The following is a 24,779-nucleotide window of genomic DNA, read 5'->3' as shown; positions in this document are numbered from 1 at the left end:
TCCTGTCGGTGATTGCAGAACCCGGGAGCAGAGTGTGGAGAAAAGCCTTTCCTGGAAAGGAACCGAGGTGAAATCCCGGCATTGTGCTGCGAGCAGTTATCACCTCCCCGTAGGCCACGAAGGAGGTGATAACTAGATCCTTGTGGGATCCTCATTAGGAAGAAATTCTTTACTCAGAAGGTGGCCAGGCCCTGGCACAGGGTGCCCACAGCAGCTGTGGCTGCCCCTGGATCCCTGGGAGTGTCCAAGGCCAGGCTGGATGGGGTTTGGAGCAGCTGGGACAGTAGAAAATGTCCCTGCCATGGCAGGGGTGGGGTGGGATGGGCTTTAAGGTCCCTTCCCACCCAAACCCCTCTGTGACCCAGAGCACCCCCCTGGGTACAGTCCGAGCAGGTGACAGCTGAAGAAACAGAACTTTCTGGCTTCTCAGAGTTGAAGAATTAAGGAAATCCGAGTGTCCTTGCTGTAAGTGCAAGGTAAATTATTCATTCTCTCTCTCTCTCCCCCCTCTTTCCTCCCTCTAGTTCAGTTTTTCTTTTCATGCTTTAATCGTTTTGACACCAAGCTGTACAAAAGTAATTTAAAATTAACATGACTGACACTTGGTAGATAGCAGGACCCAGTGCAGGGCTCCACCTTCTACTGGGAGCTGCGGAGAGGGGCTCTGGATTGGCTGCAGGACCTGAGGCAGCTGATGGGGACTGAGGAAAAACACGGCAAACAATTAATTTGCTAATTTAGTTTTCTGTTTAATTTGAGACCAGAAAATTGTCAGGCACTCATCAGCCCACGAGCAAGGCTGAGTGGACTCAGGGCAGTGCAGCAGCAGTGGCAGCGAGGAGGGGATGTGTTTGATTAGCCAGCAAAGCAATTTCTGCTGCGGTACCGGTGGCATTTCACAGCGTGCCTGAGCGCTGAGCTTCTGCCGTGCAGCTTTTGTGTCAGCTCTCCCCAGTCCGGTGCATTTTACACATCTGACAATGGTCTTGTTTCCCTGGGAGGGAGGTGACGTGGACATGTGTGCTGCAGAACAGCAGGAAAAGTTGTCACCTCAAACGCAGAATGTGCCATAGCCCGTCACTAACCCGGCACCTCCTCACAGCCAGCCGAACGCTGACAGGGATAGCTGCACACCGTGAGCCTAATGGACCTGGATCGGGACTAATGTCCTTTGATGGGCAAAGAAATGCTCTAATTTGATTTCCTCCCTTCAGCTGCCAAGTGTGTAATTTCAGATCTGCGCAGAGCGGGCCCTTTACGCTCGGGTTTGGGCCTATTTTTGATTGATTAAATTGAATTGTAGCTATTTATTTCACGCATCCAATTCAGGATTTCACTAGTGGCTCGTCAGAGCGAGGACGTGCGCATCTATCAGAGCGAGAGCTCAGCACAGCCCTCACTTTCCTCCGATGCCTTCGCCGGGGTTTGGCGCTGTGCGGGCGGGTGGGTGTGCGAGGAGCTGGGAACGTGTGAAATCGAGGCGTTGGTTGCCAGCAGAGGGAGCGTGGGGCAGGGCCGGGTTCAGCGGGGAGTCAGGAGCCTGAAACGGGACCGGCTCCCGAGGAAGCATCACTCAGCTCTCTGGAACATCAGCGCGATTTGTTTCCTTAATCCAAATGAACCGAGAGATGGGATCTCGTTTGCAAATCTGGGACCTTCTTGGCCTCCCTAATTCACAGATTCCGTGTTCCCGGCTGAGCGGCGCTCCCGGGGACCCGAGTCACTAGATGGTACTGTTGGTTGCTGTTCAATATTGACGCCTCCGCGGGCCAGCTCCCCGGGAAACTCGCGTGTGTGTCGGGAGGGAAGGACGGCGGTGGGGTTTGTGAGGGAGACGTGAGCGAGGAGCCGGAGAAGTAGGTCAGAACTGCTTCCTGGGACTGGGCTGTGGGAGGGGGAGCACACGGTGACAAAGGTTTTGTCAGGGCTGTTTGCCTCCAGGTTTGCTGCCCAGAGGGACACGGGGTCAGGCCCTCACGTGAACTCTGCAAAAGCTGGGTTTTGGTCAGCCTCACCCGCGGTTAAGCCCGAGCAGAAGGATGAACCCTCTGGCCACAGCCTGGGGAGGTTTTGTCACTCTCTGACCTCAGGGCACACAGAGTCACCTCCTGGCAGGAGGCAGCACAGCAAATCACAATCACAGAAAGGCTGGTTGGGTTTGGAAGGAACTAAAGCTCACCAGGTTCCACCCCTGCCATGGGCAGGGACACCTTCCCCGTCCCAGCTCGCTCCAGGCCCTGTCCAGCCTGGCCTGGGCCCTGCCAGGGATCTCCAGCTGTCCCCTGACAGCCCTCCCGCAGTGAGGGACTGGTCACACAAATTCCTGCAGCGCTCTGAAACCCCCAGGCTCTCCAATGACATCATTGCTGGTCCCATCCCCGTTAGGAGGTCAGCAGGCTCTCCCTGCCAGGGTAACAAACAGGTTATTGTGCTCTGTGCTGCAAACAAGCCCCAGCCCTCCCGGCTCCAGCCCCGGCGGAGAGTGCAGGAGCTGCTGCCTGCCCGGCCTGCGCTCGGCTTTCTGCTAGGGGAGAAAGTCAGGCCAATTAAATCAGGCAGCATTGAATCCCTAATTGACATAAATGAGACAGACAGACAGCTGGGAAGACTGGGAGGAGGGGAGGGGAAGGGGAGCAGGTGCCCTGGATGAGAAAGAGATGGAAATACACCCTAATAGTACCAGAGCTTTCCTTATTCTGTGTTTACATTAGCCAGCAACATCATGGAAAGTGTCTTAGGCCCTGCTGGAGAGAAATTAGTGAAATAAATACAAGTTACAACCATTGTGGGGTTGATTAGAATGTTCCTAAAAATCTCCAAGCAAACCCAAAGGAAAAAAAGAAATTACCCTCAAAAAGGCCTTTGAATGTGTGCAGTTAAATTAAGAAATCTGGTTTTTCCCATGCAGTTTGAACATGAGGCCTTGCAGCTGAACAATTACAAAATCATTTAAAATCGTATTTGTTTAATTTTCCACATCTGAGCAGTGCTTGCCCAGGTATTTCCCCCTCTCCTTTTAGCAGGGAGTGCTCTTTTGTCTTTAACAGACCTTTCAAACACTAATTTATACAGAAATAAGTTATTTAAATTCATACATTTCAGAAGGATGAGGCATAAAGAGGAGGAACTCACCCCGGTCCCACCCGGCACTGCAGAAGGAACCAGAATTACCAGCCCTCGCTCTGCCTCACCCAGGGTGTGCCTGATGGAAACAAACTGCTGGGCATTTTCTCCAAACACCGCTCTGCTGCTGCCCAGGTGAGAAGCAGAGGTGGGAAAGCATTCCTGAGTGGATGCAGCTACCGAGGAGGGGGAAATACAGACAGCACAGCAGTTTGGGATAACCTCTTACAAACCAACCCATATCTCAGCTTTAAAATAATCAAGATTTGCACATTGCAGTGTAAGAACCAGAAATGTTTTTCATTTACATTTCCAGAAACTTTTGAGATCTCTTCCCGAATATTTCAACACATTCTCCTTCCCCCTTTTCCCAGCTGGGATAATTTTTTGCCAGCACAGGCAATTCTTCTCGGTATCCATGGGAATTGCCTCCATAATTAGACGTGCACCCAGTGCACAGATCAGAGCGCTCCAACCCAGCAGCTGGAACTGGGAGGCAGGTCTGATTAAATCTGCTCTGCCACGAGGAGAAAAGCCAGCTTTAATGAAACATCACAGGACTCCCTACCCCGTCTTTAAACAGGGCAGCAAAAGGGACTCCGGGATTACTTTGAGAGTGGCTGCTCGTGGTGTGCTCACAATTCACAGAGCAGAAAGGCAGCTCTGAGCGATCCAGGGCCTTGAAACGGGGGATCTGCCTCATTAAAAAGGGGCTGATTGCCAGCAGCTTATTAAAGGGGCTCACAGTCTGCCTTCAGACGGCAGCAGGGCTGGAGGGGTCAGCAGGTGCCCAGGGAGGTTTTCTCCTTGATAGTTTCTCCTCAAGCCAGTGTAGAGGAGCAGCTTCTCTGGGTTTCCTGCCCTGCCCAGCAGGGATTGTTGGTGTGGATCCACCAAAACACACAGAGCCAGCCAACTGCTTTTCTGTTGAATCCCAGAAGGGTTTGGGTTGGAAGGACCTTAAAGCCCACTCGTGGGCAGGGACGTCTCCCACTGTCCCACCTGGCCTTGGACACCTGCAGGGATGGGGCAGCCACAGCTGCTCTGGACAATTTTCATGGAAAGTAACTGAATTCTCTTCCTGCACACCCGGTTCTGCAGGTACAGGGTGCTGTTCAGGAAAGGGAGCCGGTGAGAGAGGCGGATGGTCGCACAGAAATTATTAATCCCGTACGAGTTTTTATCTTCAGTCGCTGCCTCCGCTTGGTGTCACAAACCCCACGACTCCTGGGGGCTTCCCCTTTTTAGAAACAGAGCTGGGAGTTGGGGTGGAGCAGACATGTTAAAATTCCGAGTGGTTTGGTGGGTGGGAAAAAAAGCAACTTTTAACAAATACGCCGGGGCTGGGGGATCAAACAGGGTCTGGTCTAGACAGAACCTCACTCCCCGCCTGCCTCAGAAGTTCACAGCACAGCACTGACAGAATTTAGCATCTCGTTTCCCTAGCATTGAAATGCAGCTCTGTGTCCCGGGGTACTGAGAGCCCCTCAGATCTCTGCATTCCGGGCCCCGGTTCCCTTTGGGAGCGCGGCCCTGCGGACGGGCGGCGCTCCCGGATCCCAGCGATGCAGGCGTTGCTGGAGCTGGGGTTTGAACTCAGCCTTTGCTGTAATTCTAGGATTTGAATATCATTTTCACAGCCCTCGCAAGCAGCAGATGAATGAGAGATTCCTGGCTTGGAGTCAAAAGCTGCGGTAATTAAATGTTTATAAAACACTTTAAGCAAGCGAAGTGCTGTTATAGACAAGGAACCAACAGATCTGGCAGATTGGAGCCGGATTTTGAGGCACACCAGCAAACAGAGCCCATTCCCCCCACTGCATCTCTCTTAGAGCTGCTGGCAGAGGGCTGTGGAGGCCAACACCAGGTTCTTTTTATTACAACCAGGATAAGTGAAATCAGAATCACTTTCTTTCATGTGAATATGTGCAATTCAGAAGTTTTCCCCTCTGTAAGAACTCTCCAAGCAAAGGGCCAGCTTGCTGTTCAGCTCAGGAAGGAACTACCCGTGGGAAACTGAAATTGCTGCTACTTCTGATCTCTCACATAAAACTGGAGAGCTTCCACCTGTTACAGGTTTCTAACACCATCTGCTGTTTAAAAGGAAGATGGCACTGGAGCTCAGCAGCACCCAGAGCTTGTTTGATAAACCAGGCGTGACACCAGCGAATCTGGAACGTTTCTGTAATTGCCACAATTCCTTTTTTTTTCTTATTTCAAGCCCTGGACATATTTTGACTTGATCTTCATTATGAAGTGAATGATTTCTTCTCTAGAGGAAGCAGAATCCCAGTGAGCTGCAGCTGAATGTCAGGTCCACAACGCTTCAGTTTTCGTTCCCAGCCATGGGGCTGTGTCATTTCAGCACCAACACAAATTTAAGGCAGTGTCACTCTCTCCAAAGCTTGGCCCAAAGAACTGACTTAAAATGTTTTCAGAGGAGAGTGCCATGGTCTCCCTGGGGTATGAGGAGCGCAAAGCAAATCATTCTTTCTATTAAAAATAAAAATATTGACCTTTTGCTGGCTCACACTGCTGCCTGTGGGACAGAATAAACACTCTAACCACAGATTCTTCTGCTGAAAGAGATACAAACTTCTGTCCCAGAAAAAACAACAGAACCCAGGAGCTCATTACACATTTAAATTGAAGGGCTCACAGCTACTGCTCTTAGTTTTGGTTGCAGATATTTGTAATAGCAATTTTTATCTAAAACCAAAATACTTTTCTCCAAAGGGGTTCCTGGCTGTTCACCCTGAACAAGCAGGGGTTTGGACAAAAACCACCCAAAATCTCAAATTTTAACACCAAGCAGAGGTTGCAGCTCTGGGATTTTTGCTTCTCCAGCGTGATCCCATCAGTTACAGCATCGCCCCCAGCCCTCACATTTCTCACCCTGCACACACCATCCAAAGTCAGTGGCTGCTTTTGAGAGCAGTCAGCTCCTCACCCCAGCACTTTCCCTGCACTTCGACAAAAGGGACCTTTTACATGTCAATTTATTTTCAGACAAGCATATCTGAAAGGGAGTTTCCCTCCGGAGTGGAATTAGTATTAATGGCAGGTGTTCAGTGGCACACAAAGGGAGGGAGGCTGAGCCCTAAGACAGTTTGATGTTTTAATAACCAGAGGCAAGGAGCGGACTGGCAGCGGACCTGCGGCGTGCCCGGCGTGAGTGAAGGTTTCATTCAGAGCCCCCGTGTACTGCCGAAAGAAGATCTTGAAATATTTTAACTGTTTTCTTTGCCTTGAAAGAGGGATTAAATTGTTGAATATTCCATGAAAGCGCAGCATCCACCCCACATCCCGTGGAACTCCCTCCAGTCCCGAGCGCTTCCGAAGCTCCCGCAGCCGCCGCGAGGAGCTGCGGGCACCCAGGAGGGCTCAGCTGCACAATTCCCCACCCACCGGGGGCTGGGGATGCTGAAAAGGGAATTACATGGACTGACTCAGAGGTGGGAGCTTGGAGAGGGATTTGCATTAAAGTTTCTAAAGTTACAAGCACAGGGTGGTTGCTCAGTGAAGTTCCACCAAGAAAAAGAGAAGATGATGGCTGGGAAAGCTGCTGGCCTTCAGTTTGAAACTGAACCTTAATGGGAATATTTCCCTGGCCAAAAGACATTTATTGATGTCCTGGTGAATTTGGCAGAGCCTGGTGAAAGGCACAGCCAGGCAGTGGGAAGAAGGGAAACATCCTCTCAGCTGGGTCAGCCCCTTACAACACAAAAATTAAGATTTATGCCCCAAAATAGGAACATTTAACCTTTATTATACAGAAACAGTGTTATATAGAGCTGTTCAATAGTATTTTCGGGCTCCTTGACTTTGGATCAATATGTTATTTCTGCACAGGTTCTTTCCAGGTAGACTCAGCAATTTGAGGCTGGGTTCCAGGATTTCTGCTCCCTTGAGCTTTCATTCAGACCTAGAGGACAAACCTTAAGATCCAATCCACCATTAAATACCTGAACTAGCAGAAGTAGCTTTCCTTGTAAAGATGTCCTTGTGTATGGAAGTTAAATCCACTTTTGCCCCTTTTAAAACCAAGACAGTGGTTTTTATTTCTTAGCACAGTTTGTCTCCAAGTGTTGGTTTCTATAAACACAGAAGTGTCCTGAGAGTTAGAAATTCCTCATTCCTGTTGGTTCTTGCCTCGTTCCAGGACTGGTTCTGCTCATCTCCCACTGAGAGAAGGTAGAGAGGGGCTGCCCTAAGCAGCACTGCTGGTTTTCAAGGCCTGACCAAAAGCTTTGCAGCTTTTCCAGAAGGCAGCCAAGGAGCACTGTCCCTGCACAGCACGAGGAACAAGCTGGGAAGGACCAGCAAGGCCCGGGGTCAGTCAGGAACAGGACAGCCCTGACATTTATTGTACGAGTCAGAAAGAAACCCTGAGTTACTGCAGAACAAAGTTAAATTAAAAAAATCAAGGGTGGTTTGCTTCAGAGCTTCCTATTGAGGGGAAGGAAAACCCCAAATGGTAAAAGCAGCAGCCAGAGCCAGCCCAAAGGCTCCTTTGCCAGGAGGAGGTTCTGTCACCCCCCTGCAGAGGTGACAAACTCCCCGGTGAAGGGACAGCACAGAGATGGGAGGGCTCAGGGAAGGAATGAGCCAAACCTGGGAGGGGTCCTGGCCTGCTGAGCACCCATGGGAGGGCTTGGAAAAATCGGGGTGTGTTTTGTTCAGAGGTCTGAGCTGGCTGGGCTGGGGGAGCACAGGAGAGAGGGAGAAACAGAGGCTGCAAAATGCACCTGACATGGAACAAACACACAGGGTTGGGGAAGGGAGGGCCTTGGTGGACACGAGTGCTGCTGGCTGGGAGCTGCAGGGCTGGCTTTGGGAAATGCATCCAAAGGTTTGAGAGAGGAAAAGCTCCAAAGCCCAAACCCCAAGTGTGACACAGACTTCCAGCTGCTGTGGAGTTGGAGAGGATCAGTTCCAAGAAATGCTGTAGGGATAACAAATACCTGGCCCTATACAGGGAAGGGTGAATCACAGCTGCTTTTTAGTGCCACTTAACATCAGTTATACATTCTAGTTCTCATATACACAGATGGATTTCTTTAAAAATCAACAATTTACACGTCAAAAAAGTTTTACAGTGAAGTTGTCTCAGCAAAGATCAGTCCACACGAGGAGGAGCCAGTCTTTCAGGAGCAGGAAGGCACTTGGCCTTTGAGAACAAGTCTCCAGGGGAGCCCTGTGCAGACCCTGCCCGTCCCCTGTCCCCCTCTTCCACAGCTGTGCAAAATCCAGGCTGTTCCTGCACCGTGGGGCTCACAGGGTGGTGGAGGGGAGCTTCTTCACCCTCCTCTGTGCCAGGACAGAGGACTCGATGGGCTTCAGCTGCGGGCTTGGCTTGGAGCTGTTGAGTGCTGAGTACGTGGCAGCCATGGCACCCTGAGAGAGGCACAGGAGTCACCAGAGGGGACCAGAGCAGCCACACCCACAAACAGGCCACAGACATCTTCCTTAGCTCTTTCTCTGACATGCTGTGAAAGAATCTCCCCTTTCTTTTCTCCCAAAACCCCCCAGCTTGTCTGTACTGCCTGCCCTGGCTCACCCCTCTCCAAACTTCCATCCTGCTCTCCCACTGCAGATTCTGTACCTTTACAAGCTGAATGTCCTGGTGGTTGAGCTGGCTCTGGGGTAAACTGTCCTTCTGGGTTATCCAGGGATGCTGCAGGACCTGCTTGGCTGTGAGACGCTGGTGAGGATCTACGTGGAGCATCTTTGATACCAGATCCTACAGGTGGCATTTGGAAAGTCAGACTTTAGAAGATTTCATATTTTAAATGCAAAACAACCCACCTCTGTACACCCCCAGATCAGGATTTAAATGCAGAGGTCTCAGACATCAATGTCTATTTGTATATGTTTTGAAATATGTTTTTGGCAGGCCTGGGGGGTATAACACAGCAAACCCCACAAAGGTCAAGGTCTGCATTGGTTTTCCATGCAGATATCCACAGCAGAGCTAAAAGAAAGCTGCTGAGAGGGACATGTGTGGGGCAGAAGCTGCAGTGCTGGTTTTCTTCTCTCTCTTGTGTCCCTCCCCAGCCTGCTTTGAATTTACCTCACAGCAACCCCAGCCCCTGAGTGTAACACAAACACCAACCCCTACCTTGGCCATGTCAGAAATAGTGTCCCAATTGCCCCCACTGATGGAGAACTTGCCCCCTCCTATCCGTGTCAGGATCTCTTCTGGAGTGTCACTGGGACCGTTTGCAAAGGGAGTGCAGCTGGGGAGAGAGCAGAGAGCCCTGGATTCACTGACCCAGGCAGAGGAGAGGCACAGCTGTCCCACAGAGCACTGGGGACAGGGGTCACAGCCCCAGCCACTGCTCACCCTGCCAGCATGGTGTACAGCAGCACCCCCAGGCTCCAGATGTCACAGCCCTCGTCGTAGCCTTGCCGCTTCAGGACCTGGGCACAACAAAGAAAAAAGGGTTTGGTTCCTCCCTCATTTCAGAAGAGGGGCTTGACCTGGGTGCAGTCCACGTGCAGAGCTTCCAGAGCTGCACAGAGCAGCAAAGTGTGGGACTGAAAGATCAGGATTCCAAACAGATTCATTATTACCAGTGGTGTTTCTGTAATTGCCTCTCCCAGGGCGGGCTGGAGGTGGGAATGGGGCAGCCCCACTGTGCCAGGTGGGAGCACAGGTTAGGGAGGGACAGGGGCACTGCTGGAGGGTCTCAGGTCAGTAAGGAGCTCACCTCAGGTGCCACGAAGTTTGCTGTGTAACAGGGGGTCATGAGGAGCCCGTTCTCAGCCCTGAGCTGCTTGGCAAAGCCAAAGTCACAGATCCGGATGCTCTCGGGGTTCCCGGATTTATCCACGTACAGGATATTGCTGGGCTTCAGGTCCCTGTGCACCACCTGTGGAGCCAGGAGAGGGCTAGATAAAGGTCTGAAAGCTGCCTGAGGTCACTCATCCCTGCTCTGGCCCCACATCTGCTTTGCCAAGAGAGCAACAGCAGCAAGGAATGATTGCTGTGATGGGCAGAGTTACTCCCTGGAGGAGAGGGAGTGCAGTGAATGCCAGGGAGCTTCCCAGGAAAACAGTGGTGGCCACACTCACCCCTTGGGAATGCAGATACTCCACTGTTTTACAGATCATGTGCAGGACTGAACTGGCTTCTCTCTCCGAGAAAAATTTCTGTCTGAGGATTTTATCCAGCAGCTCCCCTCCCCTCATGAGCTCGGTCACCAGGTACACGTACTTCCCGTCATCGTACACCTGCCAAAAAATACAGGGTGGGGTAAACCAAACCCTTCATACTTCCATCACCAGGGGCATGGAATATCCCAGCCTGGAGGGGACCCACAGGGATCACTGATCCCTGGTCACTGATCCAGGCTCTGGCCTGGACACCCCAACAATCCTGAGCATCCCTGGGAGCATCCAAGAGCTCCTGGAGCTCTGGCAGCCTTGGGGCCGTGCCCATTCCCTGGGGAAGAGTCTTCTCCAGACAGGAACAGCAACACATGGAGCTGGGTCCTTGGGCTGGGGCTGGACTCTGCCCCTGGCCCTTCCTCAGCCAGAGCACAGGGAGGTCCCTGAAGCCACACTCACGTCTTTCAGGGTGATGATGTTCGGGTGCTGCCCGTACCGCAGCAGGATCTCGATCTCCTCTGAAGGGTCTCGCTTGCTCTTGTCAATCACCTGCAAGAGGAGGGACTCAGTGTGGCCACCACATGGGGAAGGACAAAACACAGAGCTCATGTGCTGTATCCACTCCCTGTCCCCTCATCTCTTTAGCTCTAGAAATCCCTAAGTTGCTTCCCCACTTCTGTGTCCCCAACCCACAAAGTTTTACGTCTTTTGTTAAGATCTGATGTGGCCACAGCTTTGCACAGAAGATGAGATGCTCTCCCTGCTCTGAGGGAGGAGGACACTGTTCCCCTGCTCTTCCTAGGGAAGTGCAGCACAGAAATTGTCCTTTTACACCCTGGATAAACCCAAAGCTCATCCTGTCCCACCTCCTGCCATGGGCAGGGACACCTCCCCCTATCCCAGGCTGCTCCAAGCCCTGTCCAGCCTTGGACACTCCCAGGGATGGGGCAGCCAGAGCTGCTCTGGGCCAGGAGGTGGCAGGGAGGGAGTTGGGAGGCACTGGGGAAGCGCTGGGGAGGCACTGGGGGGCACTGGGGAGGCAGTGGGGAGGCACTGGGGGGCACTGGGGAGGCACTGGGGAGCACTGGGGAGCAGAGCCCAGACCTTGACTGCGTACTCCATGTTGGTGGCCTTGTGGATGCAGCGCCTGCAGACGGAGTAGGAGCCGACGCCGATGGCCTCCTTCACCACGTAGCCATCGCTGAACTGCACGTTCTTGCCGTGCAGCTGCTGCCAGGGCACAAGGGAGAGCTGAGCTGGGAGGGTGAGTGCAGCACAGAGGGCTGTCAGAGCTGCCTGCACATCCCACAGCTCCTCCATGGGGAGCAGGACAAGGCAGGTGTGGGTCAGTGGGTCAGTGCTGCCTGCACTGAGCACGGTGCTTTGCCTTTGGCTGCACAACCCAGGGCATCACAGACCCCCTGCCAGCCCAGATCCACCCAGCTCCAGAGCCACAGCCCCACACTGCCCTGCCAGCCTGTGCACAGTGTGACACTCTGTGGTGATGAAAGAACAGGAGCCAAGAATTCCAAAGAGAACTGCTTCAGAGCTCCTGCAGCACCCTGCACCTCCAAGGAGCTGTTCCTCTGTCCCCAGTCCTTACCTGCACGACGGAATGCAGGGGTGGCTGGGCAGGTTTCACTTTGCCATCCTCCATCAACCCAGTTGCCACGAAACTGAAGCCTCGGAAGAGCTGATGGGCCCCTGCACTGGGGGGGACACCTGGGGAATCTGCAGCAGGGGTTGAGAGAGCTCCAGAAAGGGCTGGGGAGCAGAAGCCTCCCCCTCCCTCCCAGGAACTACAGCTCCTGTCATTTATTTGAGACAGGAGCCACAGCAGCAGCAGCAGCACTGAGCTTACCCCTAACATCCCACAGAGGATCATGGAATTGTCCAGCTTGGAAAAGTCCAACAATTCCCCCAGCAGTGCCAATGTCCCCAAGTGCCACATTCACATGGCTTTTAAACCCCTGCAGGGATGGTGACTCCACACTGCCCTGAGCAGCCTGTGCCAGGGACTGACAGCTCTTTTGAGAGAAGGAATTTCCCTGCTATCCAACCTAAACCCTCCCTGTGCAGAAATCTTATCCTGCTGCTGCTGGATACTCCCTGCTGTGAAGTCACAGAGTGACATCTCACGGGAAACTTGGGCTTTGCCTGAAGCCACACAAACCTTTTGGTGTCCGTGACGTGAATTCTGTGTCAAAATAAAAGGTGTCATCTGGCTGGCCCACTGCAGGCTTGAAAGGGGGTTTGATTTCCCTGCGGTACAGCTTCTGCAAAACCCAAACAGCAGCTGTGAAAACAGCTTGGAAGTGCTCCCACAGGCACCTTCTCCCAAAGAGTGCAAAGGGATGAGGGCCAGGAAGAGATTTTGTCAAACTCTGTGTCTTAGCTTGTTGCTACAGCTCAGTGAGGTGACAGCCCAGGAATGAGACAGTTACAGACAGAGAGTTTTGGTTTTGGAAAGGTTGTTGGAATGGATGGGGACAGGGGCTGTTCCTGCTGCCAGAACTGTGTCACTGGTGCTGGCTGGTGCAGAAATTTGCTCCCTCTGATACTCACATTCCAGTCGATGGTGGAGTAGAAGGGGTGGCGCTTGATCTCCTCTGCCCCATCGGGGCCAGACCCTGCAGGAGACACCACAGGTGCTGCTGTGCTGAGCCCCTGAGAGCAGAGGGCTCAGCAGGGAGGCAGCAGAGCCAGAGGTCACAGAGAGCCTGGCTGGGAGCAGGGAGGCAGCAGAGCCAGAGCTCACAGAGAACCTGCCTGGGAACACCCAGGGCCCTGACCCAGCCCTGCTGACCCAGGGGGGTGTGAGAGGCGCCCACACAGCATCAGGGACATCCAGAAACTAAAAACCACTCTTACCTAACCTGTTGGCTGGATTCCTTTTGAAAAGGGCTCGCAGGAGGCTCTGAGCCTCAGTGCTCAGGAACTGTGGCATGCCCAGTTTCGCTCTGGGGAGGAAGTTATGCAATCAGCTGCAGGTTTGAAGAAGTCAACCCACAAGGCTCCTGCAGCACCTCCACCCCCAGAGCACACAATCATCTGTCTGGCATTTACCCTGCACCCTCTGAGCCCGTGGCTGATATGGCACAGCTTGCCAAATAACACCACAGAATTGCAAGAGCCCCCAGTTAGAGCAGGAGAGAGAAACTCTTACTTGAGGATGAGGGTCATGGTCTCCTTACGGTCCTTCCCCTGGAAGGGCAGTGCCCCCGTGAGCATTTCAAACTGGGGGGGAAACAGAGGGGGGTCATGTCTGAGCCAGGGTCAGGGTTCACAGATCCCACTGCCCTTCCTGCTTGTGAGGGGTCCCAGGTCTGGCTCTGACAGGCTCGGCTGTTCCCAGGATCAGCCTGGCTCTGCCAGGCTCGGTGTGTCCCAGGATCAGCCTGGCTCTGCCAGGCTCGGTGTGTCCCCAGGATCAGCCTGGCTCTGCCGGGCTCGGTGTGTTCCCAGGATCAGCCTGGCTCTGCCGGGCTCGGTGTGTCCCCAGGATCAGCCTGGCTCTGACAGGCTCGGTGTGTCCCCAGGATCAGCCTGGCTCTGCCAGGCTCGGTGTGTCCCAGGATCAGCCTGGCTCTGACAGGCTCGGTGTGTTCCCAGGATCAGCCTGGCTCTGACAGGCTCGGCTGTTCCCAGGATCAGCCTGGCTCTCAGGGTTTGCATGGGAGCGCCTGCTCCTGCCTGAGCCCCGGGATCAGCAGCTGCCAGACGGGGGCACCAGATCTGCACCGACAGCGATGGCTGGGGTGGGCACGGACACCACACACCACGGGGAGAACCCACAGAGACCCCTACATCCCACAGAGACCCCAGAGAGACCCCTACACACCACAATGACCCCTACACACCACAGAGAGAACCCACAGACACCACACACCCCAGGGAGAACCCACAGAGACCACACACCCCACAGAGACCCCTACACACCTCAGTGACCCCACAGACACCACATACCATGGAGAGACCCCACAGAGACCCTTACACACCACAGAGACCCCACAGAGACCCCTACACACCACAGAGACCCCATAGAGACCCCACAGAGACCCCTACACACCTCAGTGGCCCCTAAACACCACAGAGAGAACCCACAGAGACCCCTACACACCCCACAGAAACCCCTACACACCACAGAGACATCCCACAGAGACACTCACACACCCCACAGAGACCCCTACATACCACAGTGACCCCTACACACCACAGAGACCTCACAGAGACCCCTACACACCCCACAGAGACCTCACAGAGACCCCTACACACCACAGAGAGAACCCACAGAGACCCCTACACATCCCACAGAGACCTCACAGAGACCCCTACACACCTCAGTGACTCCTACACACCCCACAGACCCCACAGAGATCCCACAGCCACCCCCCACGCCCCGCAGCCCCCTGACCCCCAGCACCCCCTGGCACAGCAGCCCCGAGGGAGCAGTGCTCCAGCCCCTGGACAGCCCCTGGGGAGCTCTCTGGGGTGTGGGGAGCCCTTCCCCCGGGGCAGCAGATCTGGAGGGCACACGGACACACAGAGCCGTGTCTGCTGCTGCAGAGCTGCCACTCCCAGCCCTGAGGGACACCCACCATCAGGACCCCGTAGGACCACCAGTCAGCGCTGTGCGAGTGGCCCTGGCGGTTCACCACCTCTGGGGCCATGTACTCCACGGTGCCACAGAAGGAGTAGGCTTTCTTCTCGTGGTCTATGGCCTCCTTACTCAAGCCAAAATCTGCAGGGGAGAAAGCTGTCAGCACACAGCCACTGCTCCACACGTTTCAAGCAGCTCTAGTTCAGGCACCGACCCTGCTGGAGCCTCACCTGTGAGTTTGATGTGCCCCTCCTCATCCAAGAGGATGCTACAGCAGGAACGGAAAAACAAGTTCTTAGTGTCTGTGGTAAGGGCTGGCGAGAACAAGCACAGCAAGGGATGGTCTGAGATCATCCTGTGGCTCCCAGAATCCAAAGGAAAAGTTACCTGTCCCTTCTCCCAGTGCTTTAAGCTCCACCACCAACACAGGAGTGGGACCAGGAGCAGCTCCCTCCTCTCCACACCCTCGGCTTCACAGTAACCCAATGGCCCCAGAGGTCACCCCCCTTTGATACCCCGGGCAAGGATAGCCCAAGCCTGGCCCCTTCTCCCTCTGAAGGCTCCCAGCTGCCCCTGGAGCCTGCCCTGGATCTGTGCTCAGCCCTGTGCTCACACAGCTCCTGGCTGCAAACACTGCTCTGAGGAGCAGCAGCCTGGGCTGGCACAGCCCTGGGGCACCCTGCAGCCCCTCAGGAAGGCAGGAGCTGATCCCTGAGCCCAGGCTGGGCTGGGTGCAGGGCTGGGATGCTGGCTCAGCTGGCCACACTTACTTCTCTGGCTTGAGGTCCCTGTAGATGATCCCCAGGCTGTGCAAGTGGTCGAGTCCCAGTGCCAGCTCTGCCAGGTAGAACTTCACATCCTCCTCAGTGAACATCACCTGCAGGCAGGGGGAGAGAGCAGAGAGAGCTGGGTTACAGTGCCAGCAGCTCCCCTGCACTCAGGCAACACCTTCCACATCCATGTTGCTCCCTCCTGCCCTTTCTAAGTTTTCCAGATTTCACTCACTGTTCATGCTTTGGATCAGAATGGACCTTAATGGATCCATGGCAGGGACACCTCTCACTGTCCCAATCTGCTCCAGGCCCCATCCAGCCTGGCCCTGGGCACTGCCAGGGATCCAGGGGCAGCCACAGCTGCTCTGGCACCCTGTGCCAGGCCTCACCCCCCTCACAGGGAACAATTCCTTCCTTAGATCTAATCCAAACTGACTTCTTTTAGCTCCTGTTCTTTAGGAGATGCTCATCTGGGACCTGCATCCTGAGCTGCTGCTTTTCTGCTGGAGCACAGGACTCCCAGCACAGCCTCTCCTGTGCCAGCTCTGGACCAGCAGCAGGCTGGGGGCTGTTCTCAGCCTCTCAAGGACTGCAGGGTCAGTCACTTCTGCAGGCCAGGCAGGGATGAGCTGAGCCTCAGCAGCCCACCAGAGCATACCCACCTCTTTGGAAAGCCGAGTGAAAAGGTCACCTCCTCTGAGGAAATCCAAGATGAGGTACAGCTTCCCCTCGGTCTGGAATGCTGAAACACAAGCCAGAGCAGCAATCAGAGCCCTGCACTGAGGGAAGGCTCTGTGGTGTTGGATTAATCACTTAAATCCCGGTGGCTCCAGCTGGGCACATGCCCTGCGTGGTTCTGGGTTAAGTGCAGGTAGGGCTGGTGGGGTGAAGGAGATGGCCTGTCCCTGCTGCTGAAATGGGAGCTCCCCACAGCACTCTGGCACTGCAGAAAATCCTCATTTTATGGGGGTCTGGTTCCCTTTCTGCCAGTGATACCCTCCTGAAAGGGCTGTTTTCCCAGGAGAGGCACTGGTCACCTTAGAGGGAACAAAGCTGTCCTTGCCCTCCCCAGAGTCAGAGCATTAACCCTGCCAAAGTCCAGCTTGCCTGGTTAGCTCTGCTTTCTCACTTTCTCATGGTTTAATGTTTTAATCCCGGGGATTTGATGTTTAAACCTCCTCTCCCAGTCCTTGCTCAGTTCCCCATTCCTCAGCTGCAGCAGCAGTGGGACCACAGATCCTTCCAGGAAAGGATTTGTGATCAGGGGATTGTGTTCAAAGGCAGCCAGAGCCTGCTGGAGCTGCAGCCCCTCTCCCCCACCCCAAGGAGCTCCACTCACCATAGTGGAGTTTCACCACAAAGGGATGGTTGACATCAGCCAGGATGTCCCTTTCTATCTTGGTCCTCAGTCGGTCCCGCACTGTGGGAGGAGAGGAACAGCTCAGGCACAGGAAAAGCTCCTGGGCAGTGCCCAGTGCCCAGTGCCCAGTGCCCAGTGCCCAGTGTCCAGTGCCCAGTGCCCAGTTCCAGTGCCCAGTGTCCAGTGCCCAGTGTCCATTGCCCAGTGTCCAGTGCCCAGTGCCCAGCCCCATCCCAGCATTAAGCACCCAGCTGCTTGGCCAGGTGTTTTCCCTCCTCCATCAGGAAGCAAAGGAGGATGTTTGCTGGGATAAAGATGCTTCTCCTTCAGCCAGCCCAGCCCAGGGCCAGCAGGGACTGCTGTGACATCTCCCAGTGCTCACAGAGGGGCAGGGCAGGGCAGGAGGAGTCTCCTTTACCTTTCAGCGTCGCCTTCTTGAGCACTTTCATGGCATAGAGGTGGTTGCTGTCTGGGGGTGTTATTTTTCTCACCAAGAAAACCTGAGGCACAAGAACACCACGTTCACCAAGTACTGAACCCAAGTACAAAACCCCAGAGTGTCCCTGAGAAATCCAAGCTTTCCATGGGGTCTCCAGGGAGGTTCTATGTGTGGACTCCTCTCACCCCCAGTTTCCTGCTGCATTTTCCTCCTTCCCAGCCTTCCCCAGCTCCTGGGCTGGGGCTGATCCTGGGGGCTGTACTGGAGGCACTGATGTTCACTCCTGGTTTGTCAGCCACATCAACTCCTTGTTATTCAGGTCCTGCATCCTCTGGATTTTTATCTCCTTCCCTTCCCATGTCTCATTCTGCCTGGCTTTGGGCAGCATCTAAAGGACACCACCTGCAAGGGGTGGGCTTGGCAGTGCTCCTGGTTGGACTGGACGGTCCCAGAGGTCTTTCCCAACTTTTCTCTGGTTCTACAAACACTGCTGCATTTGCCCAGGCAGCAGCACAGGGTCCTGCCCAAGCCAAGCTGAGTGAATGTGTCAGCAGATGGTCTGCAAGAGACCTGGATTATTGGAATAGATAAGAGCTGCAGGCTACTTCCTTCCTCCTTCACAGAAGTGAAACTGGACCGTGACAGGGGCCAAACCCAGCCTGGGGCACACAGCAGCAGTTCTGAGAAGGGAGGAACGTGCCCAGGAACGTTCCTGGGAGTCAGGAAAATTCCTGGGAGTCAGGAAAATTCCTGGGAGTCAGGAACATTCCTGGGAGTCAGGAACGTGGTTTTGTTGGTCACCAGAATCATTTCCCTGGCATGGCACACAGGAAGAAGTGATCTCACCTTGCCAAAGGAGCCCTGTCCCAGCACCTTCAGGAGCTCAAACTGGGAGGGATCAGCCTTCTCAGAGCCCTCCTTCACATGGTGGGTGATGTTGATTTCCTGCACACCTTCCCCCTGAAACAGAGGGCACAGGGTTGGCAGGGACCCTGAGCAGTTTTGGGATTGTGGAACAAGGACTGCAGCTCCAGACTCACAGGAGCCACATCTGAGAGGACCAGAAGGGCTGGTGCTTGTCACAGGAATCAGCATCTGCAATCAATGCCAGGGCAGCAGCAGGTAAATACAGAGCCCTCCCTGCCAACCACAGGAGCTGCTTTGAACTGCATTTCAGAAGAGTGCTTGAGAGGCACCTTCCTTTTTGAGGCATTGGTAGCAAAAACAGGAGTGTTTATGCCACTAAAAATCCCACAACACAAAAAATACGGCACTGTTGTCAAAACAGGGCCAGGGCTGGCAAAAATCAGACATGTTGGAGCCCATCTGCTCAGCAATCTGAGCAACTCTGCAACATAAGTCTTAGTGCATCTTCAGCACTTACAGATGATGCTTTAACAGACTCCAGCCTTCAAGAAGATTGAGGGGAAGCCAAGGTCTCTGGCACATGTTTTGTTTAAAACACATTATTTTACTTAAAAAAAAAATAAAGAAGAAAAAATAGATTTAATCAGCATAAATAGAATAAACTCACCAAGGGAGCTGGGCCAGCACAGCCACAGACCCTGAGGTGATGCTGAAACTCCTCCTGTTCCACAGAGCCTTTGGACCCAAAGGACAGCAATTATGTTCAGAAATGCATTAAACTGTGCTGGGCTCAAGGCCAGGTTGGATGGGACTTGGAACAGCCTGGGGCAGTGGGAGGTGACCCTGCTGAGCCCAGGGTGGCACTGGAGGGGCTTTAGGTCCCCTCCAGCCCAGCCCATCCTGTGATCCTCCCACCACAGAAACACTGACACCAGGGAGGATTTTCCCTCATGGACTCATCCACTGACTCGGAATCCAACACTGGGGATTCCTGTGACCAGCTCCTCCAGCCTGGCTGGCAGCACAGCACACACAGATCTGCAGCACAGAGCACCTGGTGCCACCGAGGGACCACAGTGAGTGCCACCACAGTGAGTGCCACCACAGTGAGTGCCACCACAGTGAGTGCCACCGAGGGCACCACAGAGTGTGCCACCACAGTGAGTGCCACCACAGTGAGTGCCACCGAGGGACCACAGTGAGTGCCACCACAGTGAGTGCCACCACAGTGTGTGCCACCGAGGGACCACAGTGAGTGCCACCACAGTGAGTGCCACCGAGGGACCACAGTGAGTGCCACCAAGGGCACCACAGTGAGTGCCACCACAGTGAGTGCCACCACAGTGAGTGCCACGGAGGGCACAACTGTCCCAGAAGGCAGAGAAGGAAAAGCAGAGCAGAGAGCCCTGAACATCCATGGGAAACACCAGGCAGTGGCAGGAAGGGAAACAGAGGAGGGGACAGCAGAGGGGACAGCAGAGGGGACAGCAGGAGGGGACAGCAGAGGGGACAGCAGAGGGGACAGCAGAGGGGACAGCAGAGGGGACAGCAGAGGTGGCATCAGGAGGGGACAGCAGAGGGGACAGCAGGAGGGGACAGCAGAGGGAGGTGGCAGCAGAGGGGACAGCAGAGGTGGCATCAGGAGGGGACAGCAGAGGGGACAGCAGAGGGGACAGCAGAGGGGACAGCAGAGGAGGGGACAGCAGAGGAGGGGACAGCACAGGGGACAGCACAGGGGACAGTGGAGGGAGGTGGCAGCAGAGGGAGGGGGCAGCAGAGGGGACAGCAGGAGGGGACAGCAGAGGGAGGGGACAGCAGTACTGACCGCGCTGCTGAGCTGGCTGGGGGGTGGCAGCTGAAGGCTGCAGGGCTTGGCTCGGTGCTTCCTCTGCAGCCAGAGCGTCAGGAACGCCCACACTCGGGGGAGTTTGGGGTCCCTCTCCATTGTCCCATCCCGACAGCAGAGCTGGGGGCTCCGGGGCAGGGGCAGGAGCTGCAGCAGCAGGAGCTGCAGGAGCAGCAGCAGGAGCTGCAGGTGGCTGCACCGTGGCGGATGCGCGGAGGGGACGGGACTGGGTCACACGCAGGGAGGTTCACATTTCCCCCCCAGCCCTCGTAACCACAAGGGGCTTTTTTTTCTTTTTTTTTTTCTGGTTTGCTTTAAAAAAAAAAAAACAACACTCTCACAGCTCCTCACTGGGGTTGGGGCTCCCTGGCTCAGACAAGACACTCAGAAAACACTCACGGTCCCCTGAAAGTGATTTCCACCTAATGCTGCCTGAAGTTAGGCTGGGAGCTTTGGGGTATTTCCACAACAGGGGAAATTGTGAGAAGCCACTTTCCTCTCTAACACAGCAGAGAAAAACTCACAAGAACCCAGCCAGCAGTGTGAGGACACCCTGGAGAGCTGCAGATCTCTGCTCTCCCTGGCACAGGGATGAGGGGACACCAGGATGGGATTTCCCTGGGAATGTTTGGATTTGCACTCAGTCCTTGGCTTGCCTTATGCTGCACAAGAGTCCTTGCTGGGACCTGGAGTTTTTTACCTGAGAGCCACCTGAAGGTCCATCTGAGGTGTCTTTAAGGGCATTTCTTGTTTCTGAACCCACCGTGGCTCAGATTATTGGCAGAACAGAGCAGAGGGATTTAGAGGGCTTGTTCTGCCTCCTGCCCCCTCCAAAGCTGTTCCCCTTTGACCTTTCCATCAGGACAGACAGATGTTCCCTGCAGCAGGACCCCAGAGGTGCAGGAAAGGAAGAAACCCCCTGAGATGAGAGCCCACACAAAGGGAGCAGCCCCACGTCCCTGACTCTGAATCCTTCCCGAGAGTGCAGAGGTTGGAACCAGAGACACAAATGATGACTGTCCTGCCCCCTGTGCCCCCACCACGTGCTCTCTGAGAACTGATAACGAAAGGAACAAATGACTGAAGAGCAGGGAGGCAGCTGAGCCCAGCCCCACGTCAGCAATGCTGGGCTGCGAGGGTGGGCAGGTGCAGAGCCAGGGAAAGGAGCTGCAGGGCAGCAGGAGCCCAGCTCACAGCAGCTTCTCCAGCCTGTGACAGCAGCTTCTCCAGCCTGTGACAGCAGCTTCTCCAGCCTGTGACACCAGGGATGAGCCACCCTGGGCACCCTGTGCTGCCCAGATAAGCACCCACCCCAGAGCAGCCCCACGTTCTCCGCGTGGGCCTGGCAGGAGCTGATAAATCTCCTCCTGACCCGGAGCAGTTTTCACGTTGTGTTGGCAGCGTGGGAGAGGAGATTCAGAAAGGCAATCAGATGTCCCCTGAACATCCACACAGCCAGAAGTGCCCGTCCTGCCTCGCTGACAAGATCAGAAAGCCACAGGAGGCACAAATGACAGCGGAAAGGGGGCTGGGGTGGGGAGGAAGGAGGAGGAGGAGGAGGAGGATGAAATCAAGTGCAGGATGTGACGTGAGCAGTGAGCCAGAGCTGCTCTCTGCAGTCCCACAGAGCTGAGAGGGGCTGCCAGGAAAGGGTTTGGTTTGCAGAGAGTCCCAGGGCTCTGCTCTGCCCTCGCTGTGAATGCAAATCAGACAGATGAGCATCCTCAGGTGCCCAGTGCTGCTCTCCTACCTTGTCTGCCGAGTCCACCAGGTCCTTCTCTATCCAAGTGATGTCAGACTTTGCCTGTGGGACAATGAGCAAAGGTCAGCACAGAGGGGCTGTGATTCTCTGCTAAAGTTTTCCCAAAGAACTCGCTCAGCAAGGCCAGGTGAGCTGTGACAGCCACTGGGGGTGTCCCACAGCCATCACTCCTCAGGATGATTCTGAGCCAGGTGTGGCTCCAGGAGAGCAGCTGCAGCCAGGTCCCTGTAAATAAATTTATATTGACTTGATTTGATTAACTCAGGGTGACCTGGAGGTGGGACAGGAGCTACAGAGAGGGAGAAGAGAAAGAAAAGCAAGCCCTGAGGGAAGGGAGGGGCTGTGTGAGGACAGTGAGATTAGAGCTGACAATTAACTGATTTTCAGCTCCAGAAGGACCAGATCAGATCGGAGGGGCCCCTGCAGTCACCTCTTCCCCTTCCTCCTCTGCTCTGCTGTGCCCTTGCAGGGGGAGCAGCCAGGGAGAGGGACTGTCCTGCTGCTCCAGAGTGACAAATCTGCCAAAGCCACAGCTCAGAGGAGTCATCACAAACCCTCAGCAGAGCCAGCCCCAGGGACCCCTCCCAGCTCCATCCTGGTCCTTGGGAGCAGCCCCAGCCCCAGGGACCCCTCCCAGCTCCATCCTGGTCCTCGGGAGCAGCCCCAGGGACCCCTCCCAGCTCCATCCTGGTCCTCGGGAGCAGCCCCAGGGACCCCTCCCAGCTCCATCCTGGTCCTCGGGAGCAGCCCCAGGGACCCCTCCCAGCTCCATCCTGGTCCTCGGGAGCAGCCCCAGCCCCTGCCCAGGATGGGGATTGGATTCCCAGAGCTCAGATCTCTGCAGCTCCAGCACCTGCTGCCACCCCCAGCCTCCAGAGAGGCATTCCCACAGACCCCTGCCCTGCTGGGAAAGGAGACTGGCTTCTCCTGGCAAAGAAAAGCCCAGGAGGTCGCTCCAGCCAGAGGAGGAGACAAATTGTGAACCTGCCTGTGCCACCTTCGCAGGGCACGGGCGGCTGAGTCAGCCCAGAGCAGGGGCTGGGGACACCGACAGGGGGTTTTCCCAAGCTCAAAACACAAGCCCTGTTTTCTACTTTCCCCTGTTTTTTTTTTTGAGGGAGGATTTTACAAGGCAGAAGCCAAGAGACAGGTTTGTTTTTGCTCGCGTTTTGTCACTTTGCCGGTTTGAGACCGTCACATCTAAATGCAAGAAAAAAAAACCCACCCTGCAAAGCTCGAAACAGATTCTGCTCTTGGCATTTCGCTTCCTATTCATCAACAACTAACCAGAAGCTGTTTTAATTTCTGTTGCTTCAACACATGCTCTGGTCCCAAAACACTCCCAAAATCTGGCAGCACCTAGGGAAGACACTTCTTAGAAAGCAGCCATACCCTCCAAAGAGCCTTTTCCAAAGGAGTGCTTAATTAAACCTGGGTAAGCCTGGCTCTGTGGGATCAGGAATTCCCTGGTTCCTGCAGCAGACAGAGCCCAGCACTGCAGGCAGAGCAGCTGTTTTATCACACACTTGCCTCCTGGATCCTGGGCTTGCTGCGGAAGAGGAGCCTCAGCATCTCCACAGCTTTGGGCTTTATCCTCCCATCCTTCCCCAGCCGGTCCTGAGCTCGCGGCCCCAGCGGCCCCGAGAGCAGCTCGGTGTCCCCAGAGCCCTGCTGCTGTCACTGGACGTGTTTTTGGGAGTTGTGCTGAAAGGAAGCGGCGGTTTCGATGGGGAAATGCCTTTGTGTGGCCATGGCTGCACAATGCAGCAGCAGCAGCACGAGAACACTGCCCGGCTTTGCGGGCGCTTAGGCGTGGAAAGGGCCATCAGCAAATCTCTGGGGCTTTTCAGGAGCACCAGTTCAGCTCCCCGTGTCACACACACCAAAGCAGGCACAGAAAGAGCAGCTTCAGGCACTGCACAAGGCAGCAAGAACCAACTGAGAGCCTCAGAAGTTTTCTCCCTCAGAATTTCTCTGCTCTGAGCAGCTCAAGGGCTGACCCAGCAGGGATGCTCTCCCTGCAGGACCAGGGCAGCCACAGCTGCTCTGGGCACCCTCACAGGGAAGAATTTCTTCTTATAGCTGATCTAATTCTCTCTTTTAGCTCCAAACCATTCCCCCTTCCCCTGTCACTGCTGTGGAGCAGCAGCCCCAGCTCTGGAGGGAGCCTGGAGTCAGTGGGAGCACCAGGAGCTCTGCAGAGGAGCCCAGCCCCAAGTCTGTGCACAGCAAAGGCTGCTCTGTCTGGAACTTTTTTTTTCCAAGTGGTGGTTCTCAAAAAGGGGAACAAACAAAGCAAAGAAACCTCCCCAGTCACTGCCTGCCCTCCTGCAAGGGCCTTTTTTGGGCAGGGCTGGCCCTTGGCCTCCTTTGCAACACAAGAATTGGCCAGAGCCTTGTGCTTTGTGTGGTGGATCCTCTTCGGTGCTCCTGGGAGCCCCCAGCCCCAAAATCCTGAGCAGAGACCTGGCCATGGGGAGGGAAGGGTCCAGCTGGGGAATCTGTGCCTTGGGATTCTCTGAGGAGAGGGAGATTCCTGGAGCAATCCAAGAGGATCTGCAGGGACAGAGAGCCCTGAGCCCCAGAACTGCACTGGACAAGGACACTGCTGACAGACAGAGCCTTGGGGACACGGGGCTGGGGAGGAAGGGACACCACGGGGGGCTCTGGAGGTGGAAATCCTGCACAGAGTCACTGCTACAAACAAACACAGCCCAGGAGCTGGAGCTCAGATCTGGAATTTCCCAAGGAGGGGATGAGGATGGGGTGGGTTCCTGGCAGGAAGGGATCACTGAGAGGGAGCAGGGCTGCACATTTCACCCCATCCCCAAGGGCTGGTGTTTGTCTCCTGGAAAACAAAACCAACCAAAAATGGGAGAGGGAGGAGAAACCCAGA

General features: G+C 54.9%; 1 protein-coding gene across 2 annotated transcripts in view; it reads right to left on the bottom strand.

The window, feature by feature from the left end:
• Positions 1–8,108: 8,108 nt before the first annotated feature.
• RPS6KA1 (ribosomal protein S6 kinase A1) overlaps positions 8,109–24,779 on the bottom strand; it is a 30,329-nt gene continuing 13,658 nt past the window's right edge. The window contains exons 1-22 of one of the 2 annotated variants that reach the window (XM_033080861.2): positions 23,414–23,571; positions 21,872–21,925; positions 18,255–18,368; positions 17,388–17,469; positions 16,949–17,029; positions 16,272–16,351; positions 15,607–15,713; positions 15,067–15,104; positions 14,835–14,977; positions 13,403–13,473; positions 13,108–13,196; positions 12,802–12,866; positions 12,410–12,512; positions 11,840–11,967; positions 11,341–11,466; positions 10,696–10,785; positions 10,201–10,359; positions 9,837–9,998; positions 9,470–9,546; positions 9,245–9,362; positions 8,729–8,866; positions 8,109–8,520 (exon numbers count right to left, since the gene is read on the bottom strand). In XM_033080861.2, the coding sequence (XP_032936752.1) occupies positions 8,398–8,520; positions 8,729–8,866; positions 9,245–9,362; positions 9,470–9,546; positions 9,837–9,998; positions 10,201–10,359; positions 10,696–10,785; positions 11,341–11,466; positions 11,840–11,967; positions 12,410–12,512; positions 12,802–12,866; positions 13,108–13,196; positions 13,403–13,473; positions 14,835–14,977; positions 15,067–15,104; positions 15,607–15,713; positions 16,272–16,351; positions 16,949–17,029; positions 17,388–17,469; positions 18,255–18,368; positions 21,872–21,925; positions 23,414–23,455 (2,190 nt within the window). In that variant the 5' untranslated portion in view covers positions 23,456–23,571 and the 3' untranslated portion in view covers positions 8,109–8,397. Of the gene's footprint in view, positions 8,521–8,728; positions 8,867–9,244; positions 9,363–9,469; positions 9,547–9,836; positions 9,999–10,200; positions 10,360–10,695; positions 10,786–11,340; positions 11,467–11,839; positions 11,968–12,409; positions 12,513–12,801; positions 12,867–13,107; positions 13,197–13,402; positions 13,474–14,834; positions 14,978–15,066; positions 15,105–15,606; positions 15,714–16,271; positions 16,352–16,948; positions 17,030–17,387; positions 17,470–18,254; positions 18,369–21,871; positions 21,926–23,413; positions 23,572–24,779 lie in introns of those variants that run through there. The other variant, XM_033080860.1, reaches the window with a different exon arrangement.

Source organism: Catharus ustulatus, chromosome 26 (genome assembly GCF_009819885.2).
Source record: "Catharus ustulatus isolate bCatUst1 chromosome 26, bCatUst1.pri.v2, whole genome shotgun sequence".
In the NCBI taxonomy this organism is placed as follows: Eukaryota; Metazoa; Chordata; class Aves; order Passeriformes; family Turdidae; genus Catharus; species Catharus ustulatus.
Note: the sequence above shows the minus strand (reverse complement) of the source record. Positions and strands in the feature narration are given on the sequence as shown.